This window comes from Pantherophis guttatus, chromosome 1, assembly GCF_059756535.1.
Source record: "Pantherophis guttatus breed Tessera chromosome 1, ASM5975653v1, whole genome shotgun sequence".
NCBI lineage: Eukaryota > Metazoa > Chordata > Lepidosauria > Squamata > Colubridae > Pantherophis > Pantherophis guttatus.
Genome location: NC_142063.1, coordinates 196,054,698 through 196,075,911, shown reverse-complemented (window position 1 = coordinate 196,075,911; position 21,214 = coordinate 196,054,698). Strand labels below are relative to the sequence as shown.

The 21,214-nt window shown below is 38.9% G+C and overlaps 1 protein-coding gene across 4 annotated transcripts in view; it reads left to right on the top strand.

Annotated features, from left to right (window-relative positions):
- Nucleotides 1–21,009, top strand: part of MACROD2 (mono-ADP ribosylhydrolase 2) — a 1,140,895-nt gene extending 1,119,886 nt beyond the window's left edge. For all 4 annotated transcript variants that reach the window (XM_034432401.2, XM_034432402.2, XM_087882285.1 and 1 more), the window contains 3 exons: nt 3,752–3,838; nt 9,470–9,538; nt 15,713–21,009. In XM_034432401.2, coding sequence (XP_034288292.1) covers nt 3,752–3,838; nt 9,470–9,531 — 149 coding nt within the window. In that variant the 3' untranslated portion in view covers nt 9,532–9,538; nt 15,713–21,009. The remainder of the gene's footprint in view (nt 1–3,751; nt 3,839–9,469; nt 9,539–15,712) is intronic.
- The last annotated feature ends 205 nt before the right edge of the window (nt 21,010–21,214 follow it).

Here is a 21,214-nt window from a genome sequence, read left to right as displayed (position 1 = left end):
ACTGGCATGCATCTGGCTTGTTCAGCAAGGCACGGTTAAAATGCAGTCAGTGAATATTGGTGATAGGAGAGGTGGGGAGAGAGAGAGAGTGAGAGAGCAGGACGGGGGAGGGACAGAGAGAGAGTGAGTTTCATGGCTATGCAATGAAAGTGTCATAGCCTTTGAAGCTGTTTTTTGCCACACCAGATGAAGCCTACCCTGGTATAATAAACCTTTATTTGAAAGCTATTGCTTGTTGAACCATTTGTTCCTTGAGCACATGATCCAAGAAATGCTAGGGAGAGAGAAATTGAAGCATTATTCCTCAGATTGCTGCCAGACACTCTCTTCCTGATCCCTTTGTTGTGAACAAACAAAGCACTGGAATGCCAATCGTCCTAACAAATTTGTTTTTGAATTTCACGCGAGCTTCTGTTCTGCCTGACATCTCATAACTGAATATCAAAATGTCTTGATGCTGTTACATGTTCTTAAAATGGGAGAGCACCATCTCTCACATCCTGCCATTTTGATTGGCTCCCAGGAAACCTTTCAGAAAAAGCAGTAGTAAGATCTGTCAGGCATGGATACTATGAAGTTATTTATTATTAACATTTTATTTAGTATTAAATTTAATATTAAATTTACTTACCACAAAGTAACACTAGTCTATTTAGGATGCATCCCTAAAATCTACATGGGAAATATCGGGAAGAACCATTGTAATAAACAACTGAAATTTGCTTATTTTTTTCCTTCTTTAACAATATACATTTAGATTAAAACACATCTACACATACCTGTCCAAACTTTTAAAAATGTATAAGAGGCCTTTGATTCTAGTGAGAGCTTTGAACTGCTTTTCATCTAACTATCCCAGTAGCTTTTATTAAAACGCATAGACCTGTGATGGCGAACCTATGGCACGGGTGCCACAGGTGGCACGTGAAGGCTTCTCTGCTGGCACACGAGCTGTCACCCAGCTCACCTCTATCATACATGTGTGTGCGCCTCCTGCTGGCCACCTGACTTTTGGGTCTCTGGTGCGGGAGTGGGGTGCATGCGGGAGATGCGCGTGCATGTGCAGAGGGTTGCGCGTGCATGCACAGGGGTGGGTGGGATCACGCACGTACATTTTAGGTCCCAGGAGGATTCAGGGAGGCCTATCAGGCCCAAAACGGGATGGGGGGGTATGGCGTGTACCCCCACAGCCGGTTTTTGGTCCCAGGAGGCTTTAGTGAGGCTTGCCAGGCTACGGGGGGGTCACGCTTGCATGTGTGGGGGTCAGGGGGGACATGCGTGTGCGCATGTGTAGGGGGTGGGGCACGCAGGGGGCATTGCATCATGGGTGTGGGCACGCACACATGCGACCCCCCCGTGAGACCCCCACTTTTGGCACATGATGGCAAAAAGGTTAGCCATTGCTGGCATAGACAATAAAAATTCAGTGGATGACTTTAAATGAACCCAGTGGCCCTTGGCTTGTCAGACCCTTTAGAAAAAAAAAATGCTAATGTTTCAACACTGGATGTTTTATCCTCCAAGTGTGAACGACAGTGATGAAGAAAACACTTTAGAAGGTTTAGGCCTACTGCCGTTTAACAAATGCCAAGGGAAAATTTTCTCTGCCCTACAGATTTCTCCAGAGAAGTCTTGAAATTTTAATATGCATGCTAAGTTGTCATTTCGGGAGCTCACTGAAAAAAGAAAGCCTAATAATAGTGATTACATTTATATGTAATCTAATGAAAAGGTGGTGAGAAGTCCAATGATCTATAAAAATGAAAGAACCCTGAATGGCTCGAAAGTAAATTCAAATTTATTTCCAATCATTTCAGACATTTGTGGCCATTTATTTTGCTGATTAAATTGCCTTAATTTTCTTGGTGATAAATGCATAGTGTGGAAAGTAGAGTCTAGAACAGGGTTAATCCTAGTTTAAAATTCCCTTTGAACTCTGCCTATCAAGCAGTGGTGGGTTGTTACCGGTTCGCCCCGGTTCAGGAGAACTGGTAGCAGCGGCCGCGGGAGGCTCCTCCCACCCGCACGTCATCAAATATGCTCTGCGTATGCACAGAAGTGCAAGTGAACTGGTAGCAAAGATAAGTGAAACCCACCACTGCCATCAAGACATTTTCATGGAGTTCTCATGAAGATAACGTTTGGCTAGATAAATGAGAAAGTCACATCTACCCCTCCGAGCTCCTTGGAAAAATGGATCTTTGTGCTCGCCCCTTTTTAATGGCTGATTTATTTAAGAATGGACATTCTCAGTTTCACTTCCTCCTGCCTTCCCTGCCTGCTTCCTCATGATTATCCTTTGCTTGATGCGAGAAACTGGAGCTCTTTCAATACTTTCACAGCCCTGCCTGTGGGAAAAGAATGTATTATTTGTGTTTAAAGAGGGATGTTTTGAAATGTTCAATCTCCGCAACTGCTTCCCTCTTCCTAAATTCTGATGATTGCTTAGCAACCAATTGCTTGACTTCTGTAATTCAGCCACTGGGTAGACATGCCATGCTTTACATTTGTCATAAAATAGGGAAGAGCCATCATGGAAATTAGCTAGCAATTCATCTCTTAAAAATCTGAAATCATAAAATTCGGAAAGAGCAGGGTATGAAGCTGAAAGCAGGAAGGGGGCTTTGGCTACATGGCTCATTTCAGAGCTTTGTTAGGAGTTTTAATCAAAGTTCCCCCAGCAACCTGAGGCACAGGAAATCACAAAATGCTGAGTGCCTGCCAACAAGCACCTTTTCTTACATGTACTGTAAATTCTAGGTTGCGTATGGCAGCTAAGGAGGCAGGCTTTTCAGGAACAGGTACTATTTAAAATGTTCCAGAGAGGAAACTTTTCAAAACTTGATTATGTCCCCATTTCAAGTTTATTATTATGGTAAGTCACATAGTCAGCCAGATGTTCAGAGTGGATTTGGCATTTCTATCTGCTTATTGAGTTCTTCTCAAAGACCTGGGATAGGGTGCTGCTGTTTGAGAGTGTTTATGGTATCGTCACAGGATATAAGCTCTTCTAAGTAATGCTGTCTTTTGCAATCGGACAGTTGGCGTGGTGGTCATGATGATTCTTGTGATAATAGTGATAGTAAGGTAAAGGTAAAGGTTCCCCTCGCACATATGTGCTAGTTGTCCCCAACTCTAGGGGGCAGTGCTCATCTCTGTTTCAAATCCGAAGAGCCAACGCTGTCCGAAGACATCTCCATGGTCATGTGGCCAGCATGACTAAACGCCAAAGGTGCATGGAGCGCTGTTACCTTCCCACCAAAGGTGGTCCCTATTTTTCTACTTGCACTTTTTACGTGCTTTCGAACTGCTAGGTTGGCAGAAGCTGGGACAAGTAACGGGAGTTCATCCTGTTACACAGCGCTAGGGATTCGAACCGCTGAACTGCCAACCTTTCGATCAACAAGCTCAGCATCTTAGCCACTGAGCCACCGCATCCCTTAATAGTGATAGTAGTGGTGGTTATATTTTTCAGGAACGCTTGGAAAAGAAAATCTGGCAATGCAGGCTAAAATCCAAGCTCTGATGAAAGTCTGAATTCTGCCCCCTGCAAAAGACTTTTAAAGAAATTCCTTTTGAAATCTGGCCTCCTTTACAATCCTTTTGGGGAGCCACTCTCATCTTTTCCTGAATAGCCACCACTCTAATGGCATTCAGAGAGCTGATGGAAAATAACAAAGAACCCAAATGGCCCATTAACCAGACATTACCCATGTTCATCTGTTATTCTCCTTTCTTGTCTTTTCTGAAGGTGCAGAAGAAGAGAAAGGAAAGCAGGTGATGGATTCCATGCAGCCCGAAGGGCAATGCGATACAGAAAACATTTCAAGTATTGATGGTAAGCTTCCCAAGACCTTTTGAAAAAAGGGTGCAAGCAGCATACACCTCCCTTTCTTAGAATATGGCCACACCTCGTTCAAAGGCAGTCTGCAAAAAGTGTGGATTTATGCAAGCCATCAGTCTTTCCAGTTGTGAAGCACAAGAAATGCTCTACTGCCCTCACTTATGCAATTGAACTTTCAATGGGATTCAGGCCTGAGCACTCAAGCACGGGACTGACACTAATTTGCCTAAGCCAAAAATTCCACTGCTACAAGGAACTCAACTGTAAAGCAAACGCACACAAAAGCAGTTTATTTCCTGCCTTTGTTCTCTCTTGCCTCCCCGTCCCACTCTGTGAACAAGTCCATCACTAGTCAAGGTGATAGGATTAAAAAATTAGCACCAACTGAATGTAGAGAACGTCAACCTTCCCTTTAGTCACCTTTATATGTCAGTGTTAAATCTGCAAACAAAACCTAGTGTGATTTCATTAATTCATTCCAACATTTGGGGCTTATTGTTTAAGTTTCCCTTGCTGTACAAGAGGTGTAGGCACCAAGATTCATTATGATGTGCAGCTAGACACCTTTAGGCAGCGTGCATTCATTTTTGTGAAAGTGCCTATTTTGGATTTTATAAAGAGCTAAATGGCTTTTTTAGAAGAAATAGATGGGATCAGGAACCAAAGAAGTAGAAAATGAGAAAGAATACTGTTTCCTTACAATGATCGTAACCTGATAATGCATTTCAGGATCTACAGGATGGAAAGGCTAAATCTCCAGTCCCTGGTATGCCGGGCTTAAAACAAGGCGTACTCTCTTAGTTCACAAATGATGCTAAGGTATAATCATGGATTACATGCTACAATGGCTAATTCAGTCATAATGTGGTTTATAAGGTTATCCTGTGATTTATTAAACAACATATGATTAAAATAGGACTATTTTAGGACTAGGCTGTAAGCACATTCGCTAGATCCGTGATGGTGAACCTACGGTACACGTGCCAGAGGTGGCACGCAGTGCCCTCTCTGATGGCACACGAGCTGTTGTCCCAGTTCAGCTCTGCTGCGCATACACACGTGCCTCCCACTGTCCAGCTGGTCTTTGGGTCTGTGCCATGCATGCACAGGGGGTGGGGCACATGTGGGGCACACAGACATGCACAGGGTGGGGCACATGCGTGGGGGATGTGCATGTATTGCATTTTGGGGGTTCGGGCATGCGCGTGTGCTTTGGGAACTCAGTCCGAAAAAGGTTAGCCACCACTGGGCTAGATAGTATCATTAACGCAATGAGGTTACATTTGGGTAAACTCTGGCAGATAGTGGAAAATAAGGGGACCTGGCATGCTGTGATCCATGGAGTTGCAAAGAATTGGATATGACTCAGCGACTGAACAACAACAATATAAGTAGATATTAAATTCTAGTAAACATGCATAATAATTCCAGAGCTACATACAGAGCTGTGAAAAGGTTGACATGGATTTGCTATGCTGCCTTCTCTTTTTTTATCCTGTGCATACCAACATTTCTAATGCTAACCCTAACCCTTTTGTTTGAAAGTGTTGGGCTGTTGCTATTTCTGACTAAAGAATTTGAATAAGTCACTCACAATTCATTGGGAAGGGGGATGTCACAGCATAGCAAAAGTTGTGAGCCTATTTGATTTCCTGTGAAGTTTGGTTTTATCATTGATGGGGGAAGGACTTCCTCTTTTTTTTTTTTATCATACAAGTGAAGAATGAACTTCTTTTTCTTTTTACAATCCCCTAATTTGGGGTAGAATTGGAGTGACTGAATGGAGCTGAGCATTTATTGCCCAGATTCCCTTCCTGATGCCTATGTGGAGTTGACAGCAGATATATTCTCTTTGCACCCTGAGAGAGAAAAATCTGCCATTTTCAACCTTCCAAATGGGAGGCAAACATCTTCAGCCCTAGGCCACCACGCTGCTCACAAATAAAGAATGAACTAATGTGTTCAATCAAATTTAACATCAAGGGTAGATTATTATCATCTGCAGCTATTATTTTTTTCCTAACTAAGCATGTATTGATTTAATTCATTAAGTAGGAAGAAAATAGAGCAAGTAAAATGTTTGACCTGAAGTGCAGGGATCAGTTTTGATACAATACTTATTTCTCTGCAATCTATAGAAAGAGCAGTTTCATTTAAGTTTGAAAATGTCTGTGCTACTACAGTAAGTGGTTTAATCTAGCAAGTGTGGAAGTAAAATATAGATGAATAATTCACAAGCAATTCAACAGAATCTCTGCTAGTATATTGGTATGACAACAGTGAGTCAGAAGCAGATTTGCTTCATAGCATATGACAAGCATATTAATTTTTTTCTATTGTCTTTTATTTTTCAAATCTTCAGTTCAGGTGTGAATTTATTCAGGCAATTTCAAAACTTCCAGTCAAGAGCCTTCCAGGGAAATGCCAAGCATCAGCTATGGATGTGCAAAAACAGTTTTTTTCCACAGAATAACCATAGAAGTATAATAGGAATAAGTTATTATAATTCAATTTCATTCAGCCCTACAGAAACAATTCAAAAGAAAATATATTCAGTAGTATTAAGATCTCAGAGACTAGATATTGTCCATTACATAGTCATCTAGAAGGCTCAGCTTTTGCTCCACAGTACTCTATGGCTATTTCTAATGACAAATAATTGCATCATGATAACCGCCATTTATTGCATTTATAAAATTGTAATAATATGCGTTACAGGGAGTGAGAGTGTATAGAATTATATGTTTTCTATTATAATTAAAATAAGCCTGAAATACTCATTCAAAAGGATCAGATGTGGGTACATTTTGAATATCACTGCTTTTTGCCTGATGGGTATTAGAGTGGAAAGTAATTGTCCTTATAAACACATCTCATTCAATCATTAGCTTGACTGAAATATTGGATTGTGGCCTTTAGGTCTCGAAAGTTCTATAGTTGGCATCCTTGAAAAGAATGGATTGTCACCTGCAGGTTAGTCCAATTCCAGGGCCAGGAGGATATGGTTGCTGACTGAAATAATGACTGCCTAAGGTGCCTTAATAGCTACAGTGATATCTTTGATATCTTTAGCTGTCTTTAATGCCCATCTGCACTTTACTTTTTATGGTGCAAATGGGCAACTAATTGGTTTGTTGTCTTAACTGGAGTCTGATACTGTTTGTTGAAGACTGCACTCATGTCGACCATGAAAACATGCTCCTGATTAAGATACTAGAGTTGCTGCTATATTTCACACATAGTCACAGCCAGGTGCTGGTTCTCTGGGTAAAAAATTCTGCATATTTTAGCAGCACAGACGTTTCACTTTGCGGTTGGTACAGTGAAAAGTTTGCTATGATATTGTATAGAACTCAACTCCGAATAAAGTTCTATATCAATCAATGGTATCAGTCATAAAGTGTTCAATAGCAGTACTGCAGAGAAATATATATATATATATATATATATGTATATGTATATGTATATGTATATGTATATGTATATGTATGTATGTACAAATATATCAAATTTATATTTCGCTGATAAAGAAATAAATGGAGACTAGTATAGATCTATTTCAAGCTATTTAACTCTCATCAGCTAGCCATACCCGTACTTGGATTCAAACTTGGGCTGCCTGCATGTTAGGCAGTTGTATTAACCTCTGAGCCACAAGTTCTCCTCCCTTCATCATCTTGAGCCAGGGGAAAGATTAAGGGATGCAGTACTCCCACTTGCTGGGGTTGACCAGGTGTCTCAATAGAAAAACACACACACACACACACACACACACAGACACACACACACACACACACATGTATATATATATATATATATATATATATATATATATATATATATATATATATATATATATAAAATTATACAAATTATATTTTGCTGCCTATACATATAATGAATATGTATCAGCAAAATGCAAAATAATAGTAATAATATATTATTATTATTAAAAACAAAAATAAATTACATCCTGCAATGATACCTTTAACATCATCAAACAACATCATCTCCCTATCTCAGGCCTTTGGGAAGGACTCAATAAATAGATAAAAATGCCAAATCTAGTCTAAACATCTGGCTGACCATGCAATGAACCAGAATAATAAAGAACTCACTCTGCATATGAAGGCCAGCACCAGCTAAAAAACTGGCAGCTGTGATTTCACATTCTTGTGAACAGATAATAATAATCACGAAGTATCAAGATCTGAAAATCAAAAGATTAGGTCATAAACTAGCCTTGATGTTCTCAATGGTTATTGGCACACTGGATGCCATGCCAAAAAATCTTGAACAGCAATAGAAACTTTGTGGATGAACAAAAATGTCCATCTCTCAATTGCAAAAGGCCACACTGCTTTTATGTACACATATACTTTACCGATACATTACAACATCCTAGGTTCTTGGGAAGAATGCAAAGTAATTGTGATTTTCTATTGTTGTGAGTAGATAATAATTAGACTACAAGAGAAAGAACTGGAGGAAATCACAAAATACAAAGATTTGAAAAAAAGAAGCACAAAGATTGTACAAAAGAAATCAGAGGTAGCAGCAATAGTGATAGATGCCTTGGGTACAATCCCAAAAGAACTGGAGCACAACTTGAACTCCATTGGCACTGACAAACTCACCATCAGCCACTTTCAAAAGGCATCCCTACTTGGAAAAACTCCATCATGAGAAGATACCTTCAGCACAATCAAACAATAATATCTGTGCCTATCCCAGGACCTTGATAGGTTGATAAAAATACCAAATCCAGTCTAGACATCTGGCTGGGTGTGACCAACCACGTATGTTGGCTCCAGGGATGGTATTCACCTTTGCTACCAGTTCACAAATGTGAGTGCGTACACATGTGCCCACCTCCATGCATGCGCAGAGCCTTCCTCGCATGCGCAGAGCATCAAAAACAGGATGTGATGACGTCCAGGCGGGTGGGCGGAGTCTCCCACAGCGACCGCTACCAGTTCTCCCAAATCAGATAGAACTGGCTAAATACCACCACTGGTTGGCTCTCAGCAGAGGTGGGTTTCAGCAGGTTCTGACCAGTTCTGGAGAACTGGTAGCAGAAATTTTGAGTAGTTCAGAGAACTGGTAGTAAAATTCTGACTGGGCCCGCCCCCATCTATTCTCTGCCTCCCAAATCCCAGCTGATTGGGAGGAAATGGAGATTTTGCAGTAACCTTCCCCATGCCCGTCATGCCACGCCTACCAAGCCACACCCACAGAACCGGTAGTAAAAAAAAATTGAAACCCACCACTGGCTCTCAGATAATCCTGCTGTGATCCAAGATGAGGAACTGTCAGATGTTTACAATCTTATAAGGCCATATAATAAAACAATGGTACATACTACATACAATGCTAATGTTAAAATGGCGCTAAACTATTTCAGTGATTAAATCAAATGTTTTATTTCAAATCAGGTTCAAAGACTCTCAAATTCATAGTAATGATTTCAATGTTTCTTTTAAAATGAGCCAGTCAGATTAATTTTTCTTTAGTGTGATTTGGAAATCTTCTAATGCTGCTGATGAAATAATTCAGAAAGAATTTCAGAAAGAATGCCGGCCTGAAAAAGAATGCAGAAAAATAACCGTACTGTTTTGTTTTCAGTTGAAATGAATAGTCAAGTTGAAAACCTAGAAGAGCCTACACAATCACAGACAGAAAATTAATCTCAGGGTAAGTTAATTCATCTTTCCTTTCCATTATATGCTATAGTTTTTATAGAATACAGAATAACAGAGTTGGAAGAGTCCTCAGAGGTCTTCTAGTCCTGCTGAAGCTGGAGACCCCAGGCCATTTTATTACAGCTTTTCCACATGTAATACTTTTATAGATTTGATAGCTAGGAAAACTAATGGAGTCTTTATGTAAAACAAAATATGCCTAAGAATATGAATCTGACTTGAATTCCCAAATACAGTGTTGGAAGGTAAAAAAAAACCCAAACCTCTATGACACCCTTGCTAGCCAAAACACACACTAGAAATACTCCCTCCCCTTTTCCACACATTCCATAGACAGAAGTCTCCGCTGACCTATGTGCAAGGTTATAAAAATATCTTAAACCCTTTTTAAATTAAAATTGACAATGCACAGCCAGCTGATACCGACAAATCAATCAGGAAGCAAGAGCCCATATATCATGATATGGAAACCTCCTAACTCACAATACTCCCCTCCCCAGATCTTCAACACCAGACCCCCCCCATGAAAATTCCACACCTACACAAGATTCCACATTTAGAAAAGATTAACCCTCCCTAACCCTTCACATGACCCTCAGGGCAAAAACATGTCAGATCAACATGTCTACACACTCTATAATCAAAGCCTACTTTTGCTATAAATATTACTGCTCTCAGTGTTCTGATTTTGTGGCCACCTTTAAGAACTTTACAGTCCATTATGCTGTCAAAGAAACCATCCTCACCCTCAAGCACATTGTCCTTTTCTTCGAACAACAGTTACTTGGTGAGGCCAAGGATTGTTTGCAGATGAGAACATGGAGTCTTCCAGCCTCTTGCTTCCTTCTTCAACCAGACCCAGTTGCCAAGGGGTTAATGAAGAAGGAGGAATAGAGTGAGCCAAACTGCAGAAGATTTAGACTTACCAATTCTGTCAACAGCCAACAGAGAACATCCTCTTCCTGTGCACAAATTTTCTGTATCTGATCCTTATAATATCAGATATAATATCTGATTTGGTCTATATCAGGTGGTGTGGCAGGAGATGACTAGTGATCAATGATTCTTCTATGGAACTATACATGGGGAAATGAATGAGAATTACAAACAGTTTTGTTTGAAGTACCTTTTTTTAATGGAGCAGTATCTATTTCTTCATAAACTAAACTGCTAAAAAGAAAAGGCCAAATCAGCCATTTCTACTGGCTGGAATTAGGCCTGGCTCTTTGAAATTTATATTCCAGAAGCGATCGATGAATGTTCTGAGAATTTCATGCCCTTGGCTGAACATTGCCGAATGCCACTTCTAACTACTGAACTATTCTGCTCCATAGAAACTGAACTTATAAGCAATTGCAGAGTTTGATTACATGAGAAATGAAAGAGAACACACCGATATGGTCATAGACATAAGCAGCTTGATTACTTGGTAGACAGAAACCAAGACCTGAAAAAACCCAATTCCCTGTCACATCCTAATTATAAAATCCAATTCTGAAATCCATGCCCAAGATAGATCAAACAGAATCACAAATACATTTCATTTCTTTTCCAGTGCTGATTACTTGATGCCGGTATCATATACCACCAAGATGAGCTATTTACACCTATAATGGGATTTCATGTCTCTCCAAACCAAATATAGAAGCTTTGTAACAGTGGCAGTTCTGTCACAGAGATTTTAAAATGTCTTATTACTGTGTGTACTTCTTTGTCCTTGCCAGCATATTGACAATATACTGCAATGCTCCAGATGGGAGAGAGAAATATGAGCTGCAACAGCCTCCATTTAAAAAGTTGTCAAGGAAAAAAAAAAGGACACACCAAATTAAAATGCTGCATTTGAAATTCTTCTTTTCTGTGTCACTTTTTAATTCATGCTCTCTCTTTCTTTCTCTCTCTCTCTCTCTTCTTCCCTCCTTCCTTCCTCCAGCATTACTAAAAATTAAGCTGCCATGTGCTTGACATTTTAGACATAGTTTCAAAGTTTATTACCTCCACTGGTGAGAAAAATATAATTGGTTTCTATAAATTGTTTTTATCTGAATGGAAACGCTATCTTTCTTCTTTTGTGGTTTGGGGTGAAGTAACACATGTACCGTATTCTACAACTGGAAGACTTAAGGCAGCTTCCCCAAATTCCCAGATTGGGGAGCTGTGAGGTTTTATATGAAATAAAGTAGTGCCACCAGTAATAACAGACTTGTTGGTCGTTGTCCTAGCTAACACAGCTGGGTTGTTGCAAGGCGCTTTGAGAAGGAAGCCCTGAAACTCTGAGTTACTGAAGATGAAAGCTTTCATCTGGGGTTTGCTAAAGATGAACGAGTACATTTCTTCTTTACTCTGCTCCTGTCCCTCACTATCTCAAGTATATATTATGAGGGGAGGATATATTTAGGGTTTGAAATATCACCGTACTCAAAACTGACAGAGATTATAATGAAAACTGATTTCTTACTGCCAAATAGCAAGAGAAAATTGCCTTACATACCAATCCTTATCTATAGGAGTGGAAGCTTCACTCAATTATTGATTTATTTTCAGGTGCCTTTATAGAAACCTGCAGTCTTAAGACTTAATAGAATGTCTGGTTATGATTATGGTAGCATCCATATTTTATGTTATGTTATCAACCATGTGTAGATTCTTTTTAAAGGAAAGTTAATTTAAGAATGTGTATGTACGTGTGATGATAAATGAGAGATGAGAGAGAAAGGGAGATGGTAGATAACAAACTACAATATGGTGGGTCATATTCAACGATGGTCAAATGCCTACACAAACCAAATGGGGGTGTGGGGGGAAGCAATGTTTGGATGCAGCCTTTCCTCAAAATGTCTTTAAAAATTGTCCATGTATGCTACTGCTGAGTATCAATCTATCTAGTGATGTTTTGGTGCAGATTGAAGGGCTATACAGGACTGCAGAAGGAGAGAACTTAAAGTGCCCCAGAATAAGCATCTTTTGCTCACAGGGGAACTGCGGTTAGATGGAACTTGCCCAGGGTTACTCAGCCATAATGCCTGCGAAAAATTCTGGGTTTAGAATAGAATTCTTTAGTGGCCAAGTGTGATTGGACACACAAGGAATTTGTCTTTGGTGTATGTGCTCTCAGTGTACGTAAGGAGGATAAAATACATTCATCAAGAATAAAAAGATACAACACTTAGTGATAGTCAAGGTTACTAATAAGCTATCAAATCATACTAGGAAACAAATAAAAACAATATAATTGAAAGATACAAGCAACATAATAATAAGTGGAAAGAGATAGATACTAGTAAGGAAGAGAAGAATAATAGTAATACAGTCTTAGTAAATTATTTGACAGTGTTGTGGGAATTAGTTGTTAAGCAGAGTGATGGCATTTGGGGGAAAACTATCCTTGTGTTTCCCCGAAAATAAGACCCTGTCTTATATTTTTTTGAACCTTGAAATAAGCGCTTGGCCTTATTGCCATGCGCTCAAAAGCCCAATTGGGCTTATTATCAGGGGATGTCTTATTTTGGGGGAAACAGGGTAGTTGTTCTGGTGTGCAGGATTCCAAGGATCACTCTTATGTTAGGAAGGTCCTTAGCTATTCATTTTTTTAGAGTTGTAATAGCAGAGTTTTATCCTTATGTTTCTCTGCACTGACTATCATGTGGAACTTTGCTCTACAACCGTAAACCAAGAACAAATACATCCATGCCCTCGTCCCCCCTGGTAGGCATCTTCTGCTGGCACAGCGGAAGCAACTGGATGGGACTCTTGGTAAATTTACATAAAACAAGACTGTGGGGAAATACAGAGGTAATATCGATAATTACCGAGATTCAGCCAATGCAGTGGGAGAAGAAATGTAGATAGCAGGATATGAAGCAGTATAATTGCTTACCGGTTATATAAAAAAAGATAATGACATGGGAAAGAAAGGGGAGGTGGGGGAAGAGAGGGAGATGAAGGACTTCTTCTTGCTTTCAGGTATGACAGCAGATCTGATTGGGAGGAGGAGGAGGAGAGCCCAAAAAGACGGGAAAGTGTCAGAACAAAGAATCCTTTTCATTCCAGACCTTTCACATAGTCTGATGTTATCGTCTTGATCAAAAAGCTTTTCTCTGCATTCAGGGAACTTTAAGCAGACACTAATTGGATCAGCCATTTAAAAACCCTCCTCTAATTAACATTTATATATTATTATGTGATGTTTAGCAGATTTCTCCCTCCTTATCCCCCTCCCAACATTAAACATTTAAACTTTTGACTGCTAGAAACTTTCAGATGTATCAAAAGAATATATCATACCTGCTACTCTGGGCAAAGGCACTAAAAGGCTTTCTGACATAAACATTGCTACATCAGTTGTAGGACACAGCACACAACCATTTTTTTTTTCTTAGATTAATAAAAGCTGCTAACTATTACTTTAGATGTACGAATTAAATTTTGATTCCTCTGTGATTATGTGCAGAAAAATGGGGGCTTCTGCCACAATATTCCTCAGAATGCAGTTCAATATTGCACGATAATCCTGGTAGGATAAATTTTAGATATCAAATAAGATTTTTTTTTAAAAAAAATGCTGAATTAGCTACCTGAGTTTTGCCACCGTGCCATTCTTGTCTTATTGTAAGATGAACATTTACATCCATAAATATCTATATTTATGAATTAATTGCAATCCTGATTGCAATTAATTACTCACTGTTTTGAACTGATGTCCCACTGTTCCATTTACTTAGCTGGCATTCATCAGAAAGGGTAGGAAAGCTCACTTTCCTTCCTTCCTTCCTTCCTTCCTTCCTTCCTTCCTTCCTTCCTTCCTTCCTTCCTTCCTTCCTTCCTCCCTCCCTCCCTCCCTCCCTCCCTCCCTCCCTCCCTCCCTCTCTCCCTTCCTCCCTCTCTCTTTCTTTTTCTTTCATTTTAATATGAGCTATTTGATCTGGCTCCCTTTCTTCATGGAAAAACTGAGGAGAGTAGCATACATTCCAGGTGTAGAACATGTTTTTTTGTTATGCAAATAGGGCAATCAGTAATGGTATTCAGCTGGTTCTATCCGGTTTGGGCCAACCGGTAGCGGAGCTATGGAGGCTCCGCCCACCCGCTGGACGTCATCACGTCCTGTTTTTAACACTCTGTGCATGCGCAGAAGGTCCTGTGCATGTACAGAGGTGTCACACGCGAGCGAAGTGAGAGCACGCACACACTCACACTCACATTTGCAAACCGGTAGCGAAGGTAAGTCAATACCACCCCTGAGGACAATCTTTATGAAAGCAAATGATTGAAAGATGAAGTAGGAAATCCCACATGATTCCAAGCTCATTAGTTAAGTAGTTACATTCTGAAGAATAAATTCATATTCAATTGATAATTGGCCATAGTTATTAATCATTTACGTATCTTTTACAATAAACAAACTTATATTGCCTTTAAGGAATATAAGCATGTAACATATTATCTTACAGACATAACACTTGTTAATGTCTCCTCCTGATTCCTTGTAGAAATAAATGTAGATCCAAATCTGAAATGCTTCCCTACCTTTGCTTTGATAGGCAGTTCACCTGACAATGGGGAGCATGCTTTCCACTGATACTTCTTCAAAGATTTGTCCTCGGGTTTTGTTTTTCATGGATATTTTTATTATGTACATACAGACATGTCCACATTAAAATTGGAGAACTATGACATGCTCAATTTCCCAAGTCTTAAAATTCTCCAATTTAAGGAATGTTGTTGAAGCAGGATGCACAGAATCCACCGAAGTTAAAAATAATAATAACCCACAGCATTTTCTGCACATGTTGCCTAAAAAGGGATATCTCAGAAAATGTCGGGTGCTGGAGAAATCAGGAGACTTAGACAATTCAAATTATAAAGATTTATTGTAAGCTTAAGCTCTCTACAAAAATCTGAGCTACTAACAGTCAAGGAAAATGAGTGGGAATTAAGAAGGCATTCAAGGTGGGCTGGACTTAGATCTCTTGCAGGCATGCAAGGACTCATGATATTTGATGCATTTCACCCCCCCCTCAGGCTCAGCATGGTCATCTCCTACAGAAAACCCAGAAACAAGGAGAATACAATCGGGATGCCACGGTTATTCCCTCTGCAGTGAAAAATGTTCTGGATAATGTTTACACCATCAGCTCCTTTTTTTTTTTCTCTCTCTCTCTCTCTACAGAAGACCAAGATGATAGAAGAAAGCAGGAAGTGACCGAAGATCTGCAGTCACTAGTGCATTATTTGATGACATTCTGACTAACAGACAGCAGCACACCATGGAGTGCAAAATAGGGAGGGGGAGGGGAGGGCAAGGCAATTAAGGGATTTGACTGATTCTTTATATTTGTTTTCTCTTCTCCTGTTCAGTTGGTTTGGTAGATGACATGAAGCTTCTTTACTATAGGTTGTAGAGTCTTGGTTTAGATTTCTTTGCCTCATTCCTATCTGTTCTGCCTCTCCTTTTGAAATCCTAAGGCCCCATTTTTCTGAGTATATATTGTTAGCTTCTAAATACTGTCTCTCAGTTGCAATTCCCCTTCAAGGCAAAATAGGAAAAGGATGTTTTAAGCATTGTCCTTCAAGAGTCTGAGGGTTTCTTTGGAGTGTTCACAAAGCACTTACATCTGTCATTACTCCCATCAAGTAAAGATGCTGGCGGTACTAGTATCCTTTGATCTGTTGGTAAAGTCAACTTGGAAACTAGTTTATACAGGGATTTATACAAATGTTTATGCACATAAACATTTCAGCTTGGTAGACTTTTCCTAAAGCCAGTATAACTACAAGAATTAAGGGTGAATAGACATGTTACCGTGAATAAAGATTTGAGGGTTACTAATGTCAAAATTACAACCTCTCCATTCGGGGACTAACAAAAACAATTCCAGTCACATGGCTGATACCCCATGTAGAGATTCTCTATGTAAAGTAGAGGCTGAAAGGCACTTCTAAATGGAGATTGTCCATAATCAAACTAAATATAGATTACAACTCCTGCACAGAGATGCCCTTACACAAAGTGCTATTCAGCCATTTCCAGATCAGAGCTAATGACATTTGAATTAGCCCCCAGACTGTTTTAACTCAGACCCAGGAGAATAACTAAATTGTCCACAGACAGAATGCAAATGAGTGTTATGGAAAAATACATCTCTCAATGAATAAGAGTCACAGTACCGAAGAAAGGATCATCCATATTCAGGAGAATAACTTTCTTTGATCCCCAAAATCAGGACATGGATTTCTTTTTCCTGCTTGTAAGCATCCCAAGATGTGGAGTATGTCTAATGGGTTAGATTTTTTTTTTTATAGGACAAACAATCTCCACAATTAGCCAACTCCTTGCAAATCTACTCATGGCACGAAACCTTTTATCTATCCTAGTGGTATTTCTCCACAGCTCAATATTGCATTGCTTACTAATAGGTGAACATCTCTGGAGTATTTGGACATGTCTAAAGTACCTATTAATTCCAGTGCCCTCTGGGTAAGAGGGGTTGCAGATACTCTGCATCTCGCACACAGTATAATATGGCTTGTGGCTTTAACAATTTCATGCCTACTCTTGTTACATTTTCAACTGCATATGCACACTTTTTAAATACATAAAATGCAATTAACAGATATTGGTGATGAATGTTGTACCATATGTCATCTGTTTTGCTAGCAAATGCTGGGCTCAACTGAAAAACAAAATTTTGCATTCATTTTTCAACTACATTGTACATTAAACTGATACCCTACTTGCAAGATTGAAAGAACACTCAGCATGGGACCAAGGCTTGATATTCTGTAAACTAGTTTCCAACTGCTGTTAAAAACAATTACAGGAAGGTTTTTCTGTATTATGAGATGCTGGTTTTGCGTAATTATGCATATGTACCATCTTCCAAACTTTTTAAAATAATTCCAAATATAACAAAGGTGTATGCACATGAAAGGATGCTGAAATTTACCAGCCTCGGCTTACTTGTAAATATCTCTAACACAAATCTCAGATAAATAGTAACCATTGTTTATGCTTACACTAGAATACCCAACTATAAATTGGTTCGTGATATCTAATTTGTAGAAAGATTTTTGAAAAATGAAAATTGGTTTCAAATAGATACATAGCTTTGTTGCCTTATAAGCAATATTTATGTATTCAAAACCCACCGCATTCTAAAAATTTGATACTTTTAACTATTGATTTCTCTTCTCTTTTTCAACCATTCATTACATTGGTGACCTGGAAGATTCCTTTTAGTTACCACATAAGCACAGTATCATCCAGATTAATATGAATTTATATTTCAATGAAATATATAAAATGTTTGGTTACACTTATATCAATACCATCTGATATTTTTGATATGCTTATTAAGAATGTATATTTAGTCCCCCATTTATCCATGGAGCACATGTGCCTCTTTTCTTCTCCATTCCTGCTTGACTGTTCCTATTTCCCTCTAGCTCTCCTTGCCACTGAGCTGTCATTTCTGTTTCAGTTTACTGTGATTCAAAGACTTAGTTAGCCATCCAACGTGAATTATTGCAATTCAACAAAAAGCAACAAAATCAAAACAAGTGAGGCAACCTTCATTGCATGGCTCTCCTTGCCCAATTGGGGTCATGCATGGAAAGAGATTTTTTTTAAAAAAATAAATAATTCACTACAATATGTGATACATGATGGTGGAGTTTAAAAAGAATTGTAGCCTGGGATTCCTCTGCATGCAAATTTGGGAAAGAAATCCTTCATCCTTTTCTCCAAAAGAAAAAGAAAAAATTGCAAGGCGAGACAGAAGTATTGGGCTTGTATAAATTTTACAAGGTGGCCAAAATGTCTTTTCTAGCTTGTTTTGAGCCTTTCATACTTCAGACATGCTTTCAGCATCACCGAGCACTTTGAAGTGAAGAAGACTTTTCTATCCCACTTCTGGAATTTTATGAGACACGGTCATAAAATGTTGCATGGTCACATATTTGCTTCTGGGAATGCCAAGAAAGAGGCCCCAAATTGCTGCTAGCGTAAATGGGGGGAACCTCTGTTGGTGGCGGAAGAAAAAAATGGAAAATTTTGGCCGCCTTGTAATGTTTATATCTCTATGAGCCTCCCACTCCAATCTGGTACAATCTATACAGATTTCTAAAATAAACATTGGAACAAAAATTTGCCTTTAGAATTGTGTTCCAAAAAGAGACCTAATGGGTCCCATAATCCCAATAAATATATTTCGGCTTCTGAAAATGACTTTCTTCACCGGTTCACATCTGTGCCCAAAACACCTTGCTTTTGGGGTGTGATAGCAAAGCATGAAGCCAAGATTAAACACTTCAAACAGGAAAGTGGCAGGATTATTCCTGCTAACTATGCCTTCTTGGGTTGAGGGGGCTTACTTGCATTGAAATGAGTAAATACCACAGACAGGTTTCAGACTGAGTTCATGATGTTCTCATAGGGCCTGTGTGTAGTTAGGTAAACCATATGTGCATTAATTAAACTATTGTTTTCTTGCAGCTTGTGTCACATAGGAACAAGTTTATGGATTCTGAGTTGAAGTTGTTTGAGCATTAGATACTAGAGGAACCCTTAAAACAGGAGGTTGGGGGTTCAACCATCCTTCTGCTGCTGCTATCATCCATTAGACAGTAGGGTGTTGTTTTTTTCTTCCTTTTCTTTTTTCTTGCAAGTGCAGGGCCTGCTTTTCTCAGATAATGGATATTCTTAAGCAAATGTGCCTTTGGCTATTTGCCCATAAAGACAAAGGATGCACAGCAAGTTCTTGAATTGATCTCACTTTCTAAGTGGGCTGTACTGAGATAGGTAGTTTCTTCCTACTGAGTTGATCACTGGCTCTTTTTACTAAGTATTATCTGCACTGGGGGGCAGTAAATCTCCATCATTTCAGACAGATTATTTCTCCCAACCCTAAAATTTTGAGGTCTACAAGGAATATGCACCAATCCTATAGGTTTCCACCACCACCACCAAAAAACAAATCTTGCAAAGAATGTATTAATATTCTTTTGCCTGTTCTTGGAAATGACACCAGCTGAAAGATACTACTTATTCCTAAAGATTGTTATGTGGCTTGATAAAACATCATCATAATTTGCCTTTTCACTCCCCAATCTCCTTAAAGCATTGTGGTGTTTAAGTTTTAGAAAGGAGCAAAAAAAGAAGGTATTAATGTAAGCAAGAAGAGAGTTAGAAAAATAAGCACAGAAAGCAACTGAAACTTTGGCTAAATCTGAATGATCTCAGAAAAAAATGTGTGAGCAAAATATCCTGATCAATAGACATTTTCCCATATTCGATCATAGCCATTTTTTCTGACTGTTGCCAACATCTTCATTTCGGTTCTCATTACCAGTGATGCTTCTCTCTGATCTAAATGCTTTGCCTCCCTACGCTATCACCAAGAATGAAGTAGAGAGAGGACTCTTGGACTAGGAAGGTGAAAAAATCCGATGACATTTCAACTGTCTGATTTCCAACTCGACTGTATAAATTATTATTTTTCTCACTTAGAAATCTAGGCTTGGAGAAGGTTGCTTTCATACAACCAACCAGATAGAGAATAATACTATTAACTTATTTTCTTTTGGCTAGTCCTACCCAGACACGCTTTAATAGCAATTAGAATCAGTTTTGTTACCATTTAGGGATGCCTGGACAGTACATTCTGAATGTTGTGGATTTTTATATTAACAACATAAATTTACGGACAATTAAAGAGTACAAGCTCTCCAGCACCACCACCCTGTCCTCCACAGCCACTTTCACAATACTTTGAGCATTAAGATCAAAGGTCTGTCTCCAAAGAGGGGACTTTGTATTATTTTGAGAAACCTGTGTTTAATGACCTCCTTCTACATCGATGTTCTGCTTTAGCAATTCTTCTGGTACCAGACTTGCCTCTTTTTCATGAAAACATACAGAGCAGGCAACTGATACTATTAGGCAATATATTGTTCAATGCAACTAATTGTATTTCTTCTCCCAAACGAGGCTTCCCCCTCCCTCTCTTTTATGAATTAACATTGTTCAGTTTACACACTTGATTTGAACAAAACACATTGTCTTTATATGCAGCGCATGTCTGCTTTGCTTTTAAAATGACAAAGTTAGCCAAATACGTTGGATATATTTTCTTGGGAAATAAGGTTTTTTGTGACATTTGTGATATAAAGAAAGTCAGAAAAAAATGTAATTTTCTTGATCAAAAATACGTTTTTACTTCAATGCAAATAATTGTAGTACCTTGCTTGCAAAATATCTTCTAAGAAATAATACAGACTTCTACATAGGGTTAATACAAGGCTCTTTTGTTAATCTGCCATTTAAATGCTGGATTTGCTGATGAATCTGTTTTTCTTTTTTTTTCCCCCTTTTGTCTGTGCCATGCCTAACTAAAAACTCTAACAAACAATGCCTTCATACTAAAATGTTTGTTAAAAGCAAAATAAGAATAAACCTTGAAACTGAAATATTTGCATGTTTGCCATATTTGCAAAATGTGTGTTGTGTGGCCACATTAATATGAATATCTCAATGTGAAATCTACAGTTTACTGATATTTCCCGGAAGAAACAAAGGCTTCATGCATAAGATGATCCTGTAAATGATACAAACGTTGGAGAAATAATGGAATTTATAGAAGAAAGAATGAAAAAGCAAACCTTATGAGACAAT